This window comes from Hippocampus comes, unplaced genomic scaffold (genome assembly GCF_001891065.2).
Source record: "Hippocampus comes isolate QL1 unplaced genomic scaffold, H_comes_QL1_v1.1 scaffold62, whole genome shotgun sequence".
Taxonomy (NCBI): domain Eukaryota; kingdom Metazoa; phylum Chordata; class Actinopteri; order Syngnathiformes; family Syngnathidae; genus Hippocampus; species Hippocampus comes.
This window is the reverse complement of record NW_017806062.1, coordinates 76,723-90,413: the sequence shown is the minus strand read 5'-3', so window position 1 is coordinate 90,413 and position 13,691 is coordinate 76,723. Positions and strand designations below refer to the sequence as shown.

The following is a 13,691-nucleotide window of genomic DNA, read 5'->3' as shown; positions in this document are numbered from 1 at the left end:
GGAATACGTTGTCGTCTAATACATAATGTAATATAAAACAATCAAATGAAAATCAGGAATGAGGGCAGGAAGAGCATGTCTTCTTTTGCGCTTGACCATAATTAATGGGACCACATTGAACAACAAAGGTCATGTGTAATTTGGGGCTGGGAAAAAAAAAAATCATCTCAACCCAAAAAGTATGCTTTGAAAATTATTATTTTGCGATGCATGGAACCAATTTTCTGTGTTTCTATATGGAAATTTGTTGCATACGCGTGTGATGAAGAGTTGATCTGGCCTGCTGCCATTGCACTACGATGACTAAGGTAGCATAAGAGTTTTAGATTCCTCAATTACCGTATTTTCCGCACAAAAAAAAAAAATCATCTCAACCCAAAAAGTATGCTTTGAAAATTATTATTTTGCGATGCATGGAACCAATTTTCTGTGTTTCTATATGGAAATTTGTTGCATACGCGTGTGATGAAGAGTTGATCTGGCCTGCTGCCATTGCACTACGATGACTAAGGTAGCATAAGAGTTTTAGATTCCTCAATTACCGTATTTTCCGCACAATATGACGCACCTAAAAATGATTAAATTGTCTCAAAAGTCGACAGTGCGCCTTATCATCCGATGAGCCTTATGGTGCGGAAAATACGATAATTGATAGCTAACCGATGTAAAAGGATTTATTTGTGACAGCCCAAGTGCAATTTATAAAAGAGAATACTAATATACAGCTTGTATGACAGTGTAAATGTTTTGCGTCAAAATATCACAGGGGCATTCATGTGTAAAGCTTTGGCCACAAAAGCGAGTCCACCACCAAGTGAAAATCGGGCCCAGTTGGATATTTTGACTAATTGGAGGGACCCAGAAATTAATTGTTATACAAGCTATACTTTACATTGTCGCCAAGCGGCACGACTTCAGCGTTGTCCCAATCAAGTCCGAATCAAAACTTGATTTACAGGATGTCCGGTTTCTACTAACTTTTTTGAAATACTGGATTTGAATGACATTTGAAGCGATTCCGATGAAATGCGAGAAAGGGCTCGGAGGTTTGAGGCTTGATTGATTTACAGAATGTCTGGTTTCTACGAACTTTTTTGAAATACTGGATTTGAATGACATTTGAAGCGACCCATTCCAAATGACAAAATATGACGTCACACGTCGGAGTTTGCACCACATTCGTACCTCACCTGACTTCAACGTCTCCGTGCATGGAATTGCCAAGTACTTAGCAGAATTGGTACGCCATTTCCGCTGAGACCGTTTTTGTTTCTCGGTAAAACAAAAGGAACGCAAGAGCAAGCCGGCGATTCCGATGAAATGCGAGAAAGGACTCGGAGGTTTGAGGCTTGCTGTGATTCTGTGGCTTGGCAGGCGCCCGCTATGCTCGTGTTTTCTAATACCCAAGACGCACCTGGCTTATTACACAAGTTTATCCCTGCCCTCAACGCCTCCCTAATGTCCTGGTCTACCGCTATACAATTACTTCTCTTATTATAGAGTCGCCTCTCTCTGCACGTACTTAATCCTTCATGTCAACAAAAAGTGAGGCGGCCTTTAATTCAGCTGCAGATGAATGTTCATACGAACCCGGCATTATTTGACCCTGTACGATACTTTTTTTTTTTTTTTTTTTTAAACAACACTCTTACTGGGTTACTAAAGGGGCTGCGAGAGGAGATTGTGAAATTTGGTTCAAAAGAAATTCATTTTTTCAGCCAGGTTTCTAGGTCAGGTAATGAGTGGAATGCAATCAAATAAAACACGAGTTGTCCTCATACTGTACAGGAACAGCTGTCATCGGGTTATTACGTGTTATTGAAATGTTCCCTTTAGAAAAAGAAAAAAAAAGTTAATGTGACAGCGAAAAAAAAAAAAGAGTTCTTTTAGAAAACTAGACCAATACATTTGTATTGCAAACAAAATGCAAGCAAAAAGGATATTGGGCATCCTGCCCAGGAAAAAAAAAAAATCTGTTATTCTATAGTTTAAACCCCAAATTACCCTCGCTACCATTTAAACACATTCTAGACACAAACCTCAAAACCCAAAAGTGTTCCGTTACGGTCACCGGGAGTGATGGTTGAGTGTGCTACATTTCCCTGCTGTATTGCACAATAAAACAAAGCGTTTGATAAAATATTACAAACAATACATGGTTGGATTTGTGTGCCACGACATACTGGGGGAATTGTTGTCTTCTGTATAGCCTTCTTTGTTTAAAAAAAAAAAAAAAAATCCCAGCAAAGTGCATAACAGGATTTTTCCACCCCCCACTGGCTGCTGTTATTGTCCACTTGCGTTGGGGTCAAGCGCGAGCACAGACCAACCATATCCAGCAGATGGTTCTTGCAAAAGGTGTCGCGCCGATGACTCAACAACTCCTCGCCACCCCAGTGATGGAATCAGATGGCTGAAATGTATCACGAGGGGGGGAGCAGTGCCACCTTGTGAATATTCAAAAATGTCAGCGTGCCATAAAAGAACCTGGTAAGTGCATTAAGCTTGCGAAGCAAACAAGACCAACAAGCTCAGCTCTCCCTGTCTGAGGTTAGTGAGATGATGGATTGCGAGAGTCACGAAGCGCTTCCTGCATCTTGAGAGTTTTTGTTTTTTGTTTTTTTTTTTTAAATACAGTAGTAGATATCTGCAGCATATGAAGCGAGTGCAGAAAAACAGCAAGGCTTGTAATTAGCATTCTTGAAACCGCTTTGGTTTTAGTTTTAGATTTTTTTTTTTCATTATTCTTAGATCAAATGAACAGCCACGCCAGGGGTTCAGCAAACTACAAAAAAAATAAATAAATAAAAGCCAAATGTTGCAGCATCTTCGATGCATGCTTGGTCATTTAAAACATCTACATCACACGTAATACATAACGTGGCTTCCACGAATGCTAACCAATTGTGGAACCGACAAGCTAATTTAGCAACCACAATTTACAATAGTCGCTCCCCACCAAAAAAAAGTCACAGGCAACACGACCGCACCTTCAAAAACACCATTCAGAAATTCATTTCAGTGGATTTCATTGTAAAACTTGACACGCGTTTCACAAAAAGGTCCCGTTCAACAAGCAGTGACCAAATTACCCAGAAGGCCTCTCGCTACGGCCGCGGAGGTCTTGAAACATTTCTTTTTTTCACACCTCCTGCCTAAAACAACAGAGCAGCGTGGATTCACGGAACCCAAGCCAACTCCAACATACGCCGTGCGCAAACTTACACAGAAGTATTTGACTCTTGAAAGCCTCTCGGCGCTCGGCCTGTAAAAATTCTGATGTCAGCAAAATGCATTATTAGCCAGGAAGAGCCACACGCTTTGGAACAACATATTGTCGGCCAAACCGACGTCTATGAAAACGGGGGGGCAGCGTGAGGTTAAACGCACCGCTAAAGAGGTGCGGGGCAGCGAACTCCAATTTGGCCAGAAATAATATGATATCATGCGCATTCATGTCGGCTAAGAGAGACTTTGAGCGCTTGACGTGTGCGTGTGTCAGTTGAACTGGAGTGGAAATAGGAAATAGTGAGCCGGGGCGGGCCCCCCTCACGCTTGAAGGATAAACAGCTGAGATGTAAATTCCCAGTGAAAGGACAAACGGCGCAGAACCGGCGCGGAGGCATTTCCAGGGCCCTCAAAAGCAGGGACATCAAATTCTCAGCGGGTGACAGCGGATTGTTTAGTTAGCAACCAAATCCCAACAACTGTCTGAACTGTCAACGGCTCCACAGGAGTCACTCTGAGCTGATTTGACTCTGATGTGTTGGCTACTCTGCAAAATCAACAGGAGTCTTCGCTTGACTCAAAACAATAAAGACCTCTGATAATTTGAGCGATCGTTCAATCTTTGATTTCAACTTTTCTGACCGTCTTGTGCTAGGAGAGAAATTGCTTGCTTTTGTACAGTGGCAATAATATGCAAAACACTCACCAGCAAAAAGAGTCAGAAACCCAGATTAGCAAAATTTTAAGATGAACATTTTATGATCTAAAAGACAAGTTTGTTTCTGAAGCATGATGGGGGTCATGTCAAGAGCTTCCATGCCTCGCATGATCTCCAACATTCAACAAGACAATGACCCAAAAAACACTTACGACACACAACTTCATCACGAGGGAAAAGCAGAACGTCTTCGATTGTCCAATTAACCTCCTGAAGAGGAGCCCGAAGGGAGAAACCCCACGAAACAAAGAAGAACTGATTGAGGCTGTAGTAAAGGCCTGGAAAAGATCCCACAAGCATAATTATGCTCGCAACTGAACACTCCAGAAGAACAAAAAAGCACAATGCAGCAGGTATTATGACAAGAGACCAATTTTTGCTCACTAACAAGTAACAATCCAGACATTGGTATGTAATCTGCAGAGGAAAAAAAAAAAAAAAACATCCCCCAAACTCATTGCCCATACATTTGGATGGATGCCGCTAGTTGGGTTACACCATGCAGGCTTAATCTTCAAAGTCAATATTTAGCTCGAGCTAAGTCAGCAGTCAAAAAAATGGAATGAAAAGACATCCAGTCTAGCACATTAAAGAGGCCGAAAGATTTAAAACGGTTCCAAATCCCCAAAAATAAACAATGGTGGGAAATGGGTTAAGACTTATGATGTGAGCAGGGAACTGACTCTAAACAACTCCGATTCAAAAAAATGAGGAAATTCCGTACACTTGTGAGCGATTTGTGAGGTATGCACACACAATCGACAGCAAAAATAGACTTTGACATCAGTCCTCGGGATTGACAAGTCCAGGAAAGTAACACTTAAGACTTTTTTTTTAAGGCCACTTTGGGTACATTTTAACACCTCACGCTCATTAAATATGACCATTAAGAAAGAAAAATCATCATTTGAGAAATTTGATCTCATCAGAGCAAGTGTGTGCGCGAGTGTACCTAAAAGCGTGTCCAATGTCGTAAAAATGAAACACCTGTGCTGCTATGACTTGCTGTGATGTTGTCATGTTGGTCCTCATATCCCCTCTGACGGAAGATGAAACGTTACCAGACTGAACAAAAGGGGTCGTTGCAAAATTGGAGGACATGATGACCAACTTGCATACCAATTTTAACCGATAAAATAAGACTTTTTTTTTTTTTTTTTTGGTCTGTGTGTGAGAGACATGATTTTGTCTCTTCCCTGTAATTATTGAAACATTTTGTTTTCTTGCCGACAATATTTTAGCAGTAATTACGCTATTAAGTTGTGTAATCATCATACAAGCAACCCTGGCAATAAAAACATCAGACATCGAGAGTAAGACAAAAAATAAAATAAAAAATAGGGAATCATGTGACTCAGCAGAAGTAACACTTAAGACTTGTTTTTTAAAGGCCACTTTGGGTACATTTTAACACCTCACGCTCATTAAATATGACCATTAAGAAAGAACAATCATCATTTGAGATATTTGATCTCATCAGAGCAAGTGTGTGCGAGTGTACCTAAAAGTGTGTCCAGCTTATAGCTGCACCAAGCCAAGTCCCCTATTGAAATTTTTGTATAATTATTTTTTAAATATTTTTTGCCATAACGGAAATGAAAATAAATGGAATACTTTTCATTGGCTTTGGATTTTGAAACAAGTTATCCATCAATTTGTTGTTTATATGTAATGAGAGGAGATGACGAGTCAGTTATGGTTTCAAAGTCATAACAGCCTTCAGAGGAAAACCAGAACAACAAACAACACAAATGAGACTGACATCCCTGCGGTAAGCAGAGAATCCTACAATTGAATCAAGATGTAATTAAAATCTAACTTTCTTTTTTTTTTTTAAAGGATGTATTCAGCAATATTTTTAAATGTATGTTTTTCAGCTGCTTGGGTCTACTGTATGTAACAAGGTTGAACCAAAATATATGAAATGATGAATAAAATGTCATGAAAAGTGGGGATGGGTGAATCAAATTATATGACGTAATCGTTTTTTCTTGAGACTATTAATTCTGAAGGGATCGATCTATATGAAACATTGTTATGAAATGTTGACGCATACCTGGTAATAGTCAAAGAGCTGCAGCGCAATGCTGTCCATGTGCACTAAACACTGGTGGAGCCTCCAGAGTTGCTCCCCCGGCGGCTGCACACCCTCCAGCCTCAACAGCCGAGCTCGCTGCGCCCAAGTGGATCTTCTCTCCTCCAGGGCGTCAGTCAGCGCGAGCAGCTGATCCACGCAGTCCGCCCTCGAGGCGTCCTCGCCGGGTAGAGGCTGCCCACTTCCCCGCTGGCACCTCCGGATGGTCCCCGGTTGCCTTTTCGTCTGCGGTTCCATCCTTTCATCCGGGTAAGACTCTGAGCGGTTTTGTCGGCAAAATGTGGAGCATTCGGCGCACATAGTTTGTAGTTTTGCCTCGAAGCTTTCACTCAGGAAAAAGTTCGAGCTTTTACTCAGGAAAAAAAGTTTGGGCACACTGGAAGGTTCGAAAGTGTTCGCACTCCAGCCTAAGGAGGGAGGTTTGTGACGTCATTGCATTGACTCACCTTTCACCACCCCGCTGCTCCTCCGCTTTTTGTTCGTCTTTTAATAAATCGACATCATTTTTGTTGTAACGTCGTTAACATCACATCATTTGAATATATGGAATTCGACTTGATTTACGGTAAACTGGCCGTTGAACTCGTAGTGTACTAGAACAGTAAGGTTGAGCGTAGACCAACACAGGTCATTTAAAAAAAATGGCAGCAAGGGCCCGAGAGAACAGCTGAAATTTATTTGAGGTTAATTTGAGACACGTTCAATGGTCGCAAGTGTGTGTTGACTCCCATTAAACAAGTGTTTACATGTGATTGGTTCATTTTGAACACAGCAACACGTCCCATTTATAAGAGGATGTGCATACTTGTGCAACCACGCCATCTATTTTTTTTACTTTGCAGCTTGAAGATTTTTTTTCCAAATTGATTTGGACAGGCTAAAGGTGGACACAGTTTTGAAATGTTTTATGTTGGTTTTATTTGATTTTTTTATAGGGTGTGTGTGTAGACTTTTCATATCGACTGTACTGGGGTTTAACTGTCCCACATAAACCATGCACTTTTAAAATGGATGGATGGGTGGTTGGATAAATTCATGGACAGATGGATTGGATTGGAATTTTCATGCTGTATACTGTCTCCTCTGTTCATTTCCTCATCCAAATGATCTCCGATTATTGGTTGTGAAGGCCGGTTTGATCACAGCCTTCACTTCCTGACACTTTTTGACGTATTGCACACATCTCTGGGGTGTGGGCTCACATTTCTGGTGTCTGGCTTCTGTTTCACATGTGGCGCTCACCACTTTGAAAAGCGCACATCTGTCTGGAACAACAGATACACGGATAACGCAGAAAGGTCGCTCACGTCATATGAAAGTATGGAGTCCAGTAGTTTGATATTTGATGCACTTTTTTTTTTTTTTTACTCTCCTCCAAATAAACTCTTGAAATGAACATAAGGCATATTATTTATTTATTTTTACATGTTTTCAAGATTGTATAATTTTCATTCTTACATAAGTATTTCTGGATAATGTTCGAATTTTTAAATCTTTTAAAAATGTTATTCATAGCCATAATTTTAAAACAAAGTACCATATTTTTAAATACTGTACTCGATTTTTACAAATAATAATTTGTTTGGACCAATAACTATTTGGTGTTCTCTGGTCAAATTGATGTTTTTTTCCTATGGTTTTATTTTTGTGCTGTCTTTGTAATGCTCTTCATTCATTTTAATGTATTGCTGGTTGGACTTGATGCATGAGGATCAGTGCCATCATAAATCTTCTTTTCTTCTGCTGGACACCTGATAGGAGACCAAAATCCAGCAGATGTTTTTGCTTAAAATGGCATGGACATTTTGACAGATTGATGAAATGCATCTTAAATTCGTTGGAGTGTAATCATCATCATCCACGCTTGAACTGAGCGAAGAAAAGTTGGTCATTCGAGCCAAATCATGAATGATAGACTCAGTTATATTTTGAATGTATTTTTTTGATATGACAAAATCTGCTCTAGATTTCAAGGCAGTAAAGACATGAAGATTGTTTTTGTTTTGGGCTTGAAGCACAACAGACAAAACTGATTCGGGTGTTAGAGAAAATCTGAGATCAGTTTTGGATATTACGTATCCCAAAAAATAATTAAACACAGCCGTTGGGAATTTCTCCATTGTGAGACAAAGTTTTATCTTCTTATCTTATCAAAGCTAATTTAACAAAAATTGTGCTCCCCAGTGTACTTGATAAGGGCGTTTTGTCTTTCAATTGTGATAAAAATGTGTCTCATTTAAATCAAATATTGTTCAAAAACATACTTTCTTGAACATGGCATCCAGAGGTGGCAAATCCAAGTCCAGAACGTAAAAACCCTGCCACGGAATGGTTCTACTCAAGCAGTGCGGAGCGGCGCCGAAAACGGGGCTTTAGAAACTTGATGTTTGCCAGACGGCCCGCAGAGTTCATCCATTTTAACAAAGTGTTGTCCGTGTTTCCTTTGAAGCATTGATGTCATAGTATCGGAGCATTCTTTTGATCCAAGTTAAAGTACAGATATACACTATTGTCTTTTTGATGAAAAGCATAACCACCATGAAGCTTAATTCATTAGTAGTCATAGTAAATTGTTTCCCCAGGTATCGGTCAGCTAAATTGCGTTAGTTAACGTGGCTTACCCGTCTTAGTTGGTTTTGTAGAAACGGATGAAGTTCGATGTGTCCCTTAACATTTTGTTGCAAAGCCCGCATATTGCCATGTTCTTTTTCTATTTAACAAAATCCTTTAATCCAAATCCAAATGTGACCATTTTTCGGAGTTCCAAAAACAAAACAAATGGACTTTTGTCTTGAAAATGCACATTTTCGGTTGTGAACTGAGGACTTGTCAAGCCACATCGTTCAAGTCAAATTAGAGGCTGTCATATTGTAGGAGACTGGACTGGTTCAGAATTGTACTATGTTGATGTTAAAAGAATTATTCTTTTGTTGTGTGTCCACAAACACCCCTAGAATGTATTTTGTGATTTCCTTGTTGAATTATCTGTATTGGTACATTTTTTTTCTTAGTGCCATTGAAGGTATCATTAATTTACGTTTTTTCCTATGGTGGTCTTTGAACGTCTCTCGAGCCGAATTCATAAGGGAAGGCAAAGATGTCGAAGAGAGGCGTGTTGGTATTCATTTGGGAATTTTAAAGAATTAACAAAGTGTACATTTAAAAGACAACACTGCAGCTCTTTTTGTGTCGGAGCTGCAACAATATGCTTTAGCCAAGTCTTAAAATTGGCAGTTTAAATCCACCTCCAGTCAAGTCGTGTCACTCGAGTCACTCTCCTCTCGTAGAAAAAAAAACAAAACAATCGATGAAAAAAAACCAACATATTCATTTACTACACTTTTATTGTTTCTTGTCAGCCAATGATCAGTTCCAGTTTGATCCCTCACATGTGGCAGCTAAGCTTTAGATGTTCTCTCTAAAGAAAAAAAAAAAACTCCCACACCCGCCATGACAAACGACAGGCAACTAAAGCACGGATGAGGTTCAGTTGGGACACGCTCAGTTGCCGTAAAGGGATGCCACGCTGGATGGAATGCATCTCTCATGCGTTGTGAGAATGTAAGCGCCACGGCATAGAACGGAAAACCAAAAAAAAAAAAAGTTGCGAACTTTCAAGGCAATCATGCATTTGGCAACCCTTTGCGCTCATCTGCTGCATTGAAGTGGTTGGGGGGGGGAAACTGGGAGAAGCACTTTGCGGTGGACGGGTCACGACACAGAAAGCATGGCCACCATCAAAATCCAAACGCAGGTAGAAAAATCAACAAACGACACTCTCTTTCATAACACATGGTAGTAAGAGGAGCTAGGCATGTTGTCCTGTTATGTCATAACAAAAAGTAGCCACATATGAATAAGACAAGTGTTAAGTGGGCGCACAAAGCTAAAGCTCCGTTTCCACTTAGCGGTAAAGGTCAGTTGAGTTCAGCTAAATGCAGCTCACTTTTTTTTTATTTTTTATTTTTAAGCAATATGTTATGTTGCCACGGTAGAGTGGAGCAAGACACAAGTTAGATTTCAGCGATCTGAATAGCTGTGGAATGTTGCGAACTGAATTAGACAGTTTTGCCTGGTATCAGTTTTACATGTAGCGAGTAAAACAAGTGCACCGATACCCATTTTTTCCCCTTTTTTTAAGAGACAGCCAAAAATAAAACTTTTTCCAATTGGCAGTCCTGTTTGCTTTACGTTGGACATATTCTTGACATTCTGACTGTAATACGTGACCAAATATCAGATCTTTTCACAGTAGTATAATCGAAATTGCTACCGAGTATTATTTGATTGATTTTCGCAATCGGAACTGTACAGTGGCCAGCATCCAACCAAACTTTTCATCCATCAAGTTAAAAAAAAAGATTCTGAAGATGTAGCCGAAGCCAAACTGTCCTTTTCCGCTCAGCAATTCGGGTATGCATTTGTGACGTTCCAAAATAAGATTTTTTCGCATCAGTATGATAGTTTGCCTCCACAGGGGGGTGCTTGTGTCCACTGATTGGTTGACAGAGATCGTTCGGATTATGCCGATCTTAAGCGGACCGTGGCGAACCCAACTGTACTGGACTGCTTGGTGGAAACTTTGCATGTCAACAAACAAATAAACCACCAACCGATTTCTATGCGGTTTTTTTTTCTCTTTTTTTCATGATACAGCCAAAGCAAAAACAGTTTGAGCCAACAAACATGGAGATATGGTCAGCGTCTTGCATTAGCTTCAGTCTCAAGCAATCGGCCAATCCAGTTTTCTTCCGAACGCAAAACACGACCGAACGACAAGCTTTACGAGCTATCGGCTCGGTCGATTCCGTCCCAGTTGTTAAAACTGCTAGCTGCTAAAGCGAGTGGCTCTCATCCAAAACAAAGCCTTCGAAGCGCTTGCGTGTCATAAATTCACGTCACTCAAGAGTCACATGCCAGGACCGAAGATGACTTTTCCTGTGTTGATAATAATGTCCGCGCTCGCTCTGCAATCCAAGGCATCTGTTTTTGTGCTTCTCCACTTGGTAGCGTTACAGCAAACAGTTTGTTTGGCAGTGTCAGCATGTTGAGAGCCTTCTCTGCTCGTGGCTGAGGACTCGCTTGATAAACCTCCGTGGCTAGTATCGTTCATCTCAGCCGAAACTTTGCCGACGTTCAAAGAGCAGACGATTTTCTGCAACTCTTAAGTACACTTGAAAGACAAAAGTAGATGGTCAATACACCTACGGGAAGTACAATTTGAAATCAATAAAATAAAAAATGGCCTTTCTTAGTGCACCCGGGAGCCCATTCATCTGGGAACAGAAAAGAGCTTTACCGAATTGTAATTGGAAAAGGGGGCAGCATAGAATTCATTAAAGTACCGCATTTCCTCAAATAGTAGCTTTAACGCTCACAGAAATTGTTCGTCCACTCCAAAAAAAATGAAAACACCAAAACACCACGCCCCCAATAAACGCCCTCCGCCATAAAGCTGAACAACGACCTCCCCATCAAATGTTGCTAAACAGAATTGAGGGGGAAAGAAAGCGAAATATTATACGATATATATTTAATCTGATAAATAGCATTTAAATTACCGAGTATCGCTATTTGAATGTGATTAGAAATATACACATTATTGTTCTAAAGGTTAATTTGTACACTTAAAGCCCTCCTCCGAGTAAATGCCTTACGCCTAATAGAAGCCCGGTACTCTCGGCATCTCTGGCCACTACATAAGGAAATACGGCCTTGACCCGAAGACGTCGGTCAAAAGTTGGGGCGGGTTGAGCTTTGCTTTGACTGTATCCGCTTTAACCGGGGCTCTGCTTCACTTTTGCGACGAAAACAAACGCGGAAACGGAGCTGAAGCGCAGGTAAGAAAGACATGTACAGTGTACAGATACTCGCAAACGCGTGCACTTATCCTTCACAGATTATTGTTGAGCTCAAAAGTATAGGGGGGTGCATCGGGGGATTATTTTGTTTGTATCAAAGAAAAAAAAAAAACAGTTGTCCAAGGACCGATGTGCTTTGAAAGACATCCTTGTGAAAGATAAGTGCAGACATTTACATAAGGCATATTTTCAAAAAGTCGACAGAGCTCCTTTGATACACCTCCAAAGAGGCTTTTGGTGGATAAATACGGGATTGCCCATTTCCGTGTGTTTCCGTCTATTCCCAAAAGAATCTTCCGGAAAAGGGGAAGAGTTGGAATGAGTGGAACCGAACGACGATTGTGGAAAGAGTCCCAAAAAAGTCCTTCTACAAAGTAGGTTGTCAACCGTAAAAGAGGGTCCTTCACGTGGAGATGAAGACAAAAGATGTCGCTACATTCAGAGGTTCAGGCAGAGAATGGCCACCAGGAGCAGGCCGAGGGTGCTGAGAGGCCGGGCGGCCATGACACTTCCTCCTGAGAGAGACACACACAGGTCGGTCGGGTTAGGTCGTGTCAAATTTCAAATCTCAGCTTTCTGAAGTTGGCTATGAAATCTGGAGTGACATTCTGGTCTGGCCTTTGGGAACTCTCTCACAGTGACAAATTATAGCCTCCTGCCAACTTTGAGCCCTTTAGGAGCTAATGTGCAAATGTTTGGACAGCAGTGAACAGTCACACGATTTCAGCTCAGCCCCGAGGATGTCAGATGTTCTCACTGAAAAAACAAATCGCAGTTATGTTACCCGTGATGAAGATTTGGGACACCGCTCCATCGCCACCCTCGGTATACGCTCGGACCTCCACCACGTAGGTCTCGTTTTCAAAGAGGGGGAGTTCAATGTGCCGCCGACTGGTCATGTACAGCGTGCCTGTGGATTGGGCCTGGGGTCTGTACAGCACCTGCACACAAAGCACACGTGCAAAGTTGGCAAATGGAAGTCAGGTCAAGCCAATTTTCATGAACGTGCGCGCTCACTTTGTAACCGTCTACCGGTGCCTCGTTGGCCATCGTCGCCACGTGTTCCCAGGCGACGTTTACCGACTTGCCCTTGAATTTTTTACCGATGATTCTTGGGGCTTAGCAGGCCGAGGGTGCTGAGAGGCCGGGCGGCCATGACACTTCCTCCTGAGAGAGACACACACAGGTCGGTCGGGTTAGGTCGTGTCAAATTTCAAATCTCAGCTTTCTGAAGTTGTCTATGAAATCTGGAGTGACATTCCCATTCTGGCCTTTGGGAATTCTCTCACAGTGAAAAAATTATAGCCTCCCGCCAACTTTGAGCCCTTTAGGAGCTAATGTGCAAATGTTTGGACAGCAGTGAACAGTCACACGATTTCAGCTCAGCCCCGAGGATGTCAGATGTTCTCACTGAAAAAACAAATCGCAGTTATGTTACCCGTGATGAAGATTTGGGACACCGCTCCATCGCCACCCTCGGTATACGCTCGGACCTCCACCACGTAGGTCTCGTTTTCAAAGAGGGGGAGTTCAATGTGCCGCCGACTGGTCATGTACAGCGTGCCTGTGGATTGGGCCTGGGGTCTGTACAGCACCTGCACACAAAGCACACGTGCAAAGTTGGCAAATGGAAGTCAGGTCAAGCCAATTTTCATGAACGTGCGCGCTCACTTTGTAACCGTCTACCGGTGCCTCGTTGGCCATCGTCGCCACGTGTTCCCAGGCGACGTTTACCGACTTGCCCTTGAATTTTTTACCGATGATTCTTGGGGCTTGACTTGGAGCTCGG

At 41.7% G+C, this 13,691-nt stretch overlaps 2 protein-coding genes across 5 annotated transcripts in view; both read right to left on the bottom strand.

Moving 5' to 3' along the window:
- Window positions 1–6,654, bottom strand: part of LOC109529898 (PDZ domain-containing RING finger protein 4) — a 172,189-nt gene extending 165,535 nt beyond the window's left edge. The window contains exon 1 of the mRNA XM_019893413.1: window positions 6,003–6,654. Within this exon, the coding sequence (XP_019748972.1) occupies window positions 6,003–6,341 (339 nt within the window). The 5' untranslated portion in view covers window positions 6,342–6,654. The remainder of the gene's footprint in view (window positions 1–6,002) is intronic.
- A 4,026-nt stretch (window positions 6,655–10,680) lies between these two features.
- Window positions 10,681–13,691, bottom strand: part of cntn1a (contactin 1a) — a 52,912-nt gene continuing 49,901 nt past the window's right edge. For 3 of the 4 annotated variants that reach the window (XM_019893400.1, XM_019893399.1, XM_019893401.1), the window contains 3 exons: window positions 13,574–13,686; window positions 13,341–13,497; window positions 10,681–12,417 (listed from right to left, as the gene is read on the bottom strand). In XM_019893400.1, coding sequence (XP_019748959.1) covers window positions 12,341–12,417; window positions 13,341–13,497; window positions 13,574–13,686 — 347 coding nt within the window. In that variant the 3' untranslated portion in view covers window positions 10,681–12,340. Of the gene's footprint in view, window positions 12,418–12,686; window positions 12,844–12,919; window positions 13,070–13,340; window positions 13,498–13,573; window positions 13,687–13,691 lie in introns of all 4 variants that reach the window. The other variant, XR_002170915.1, reaches the window with a different exon arrangement.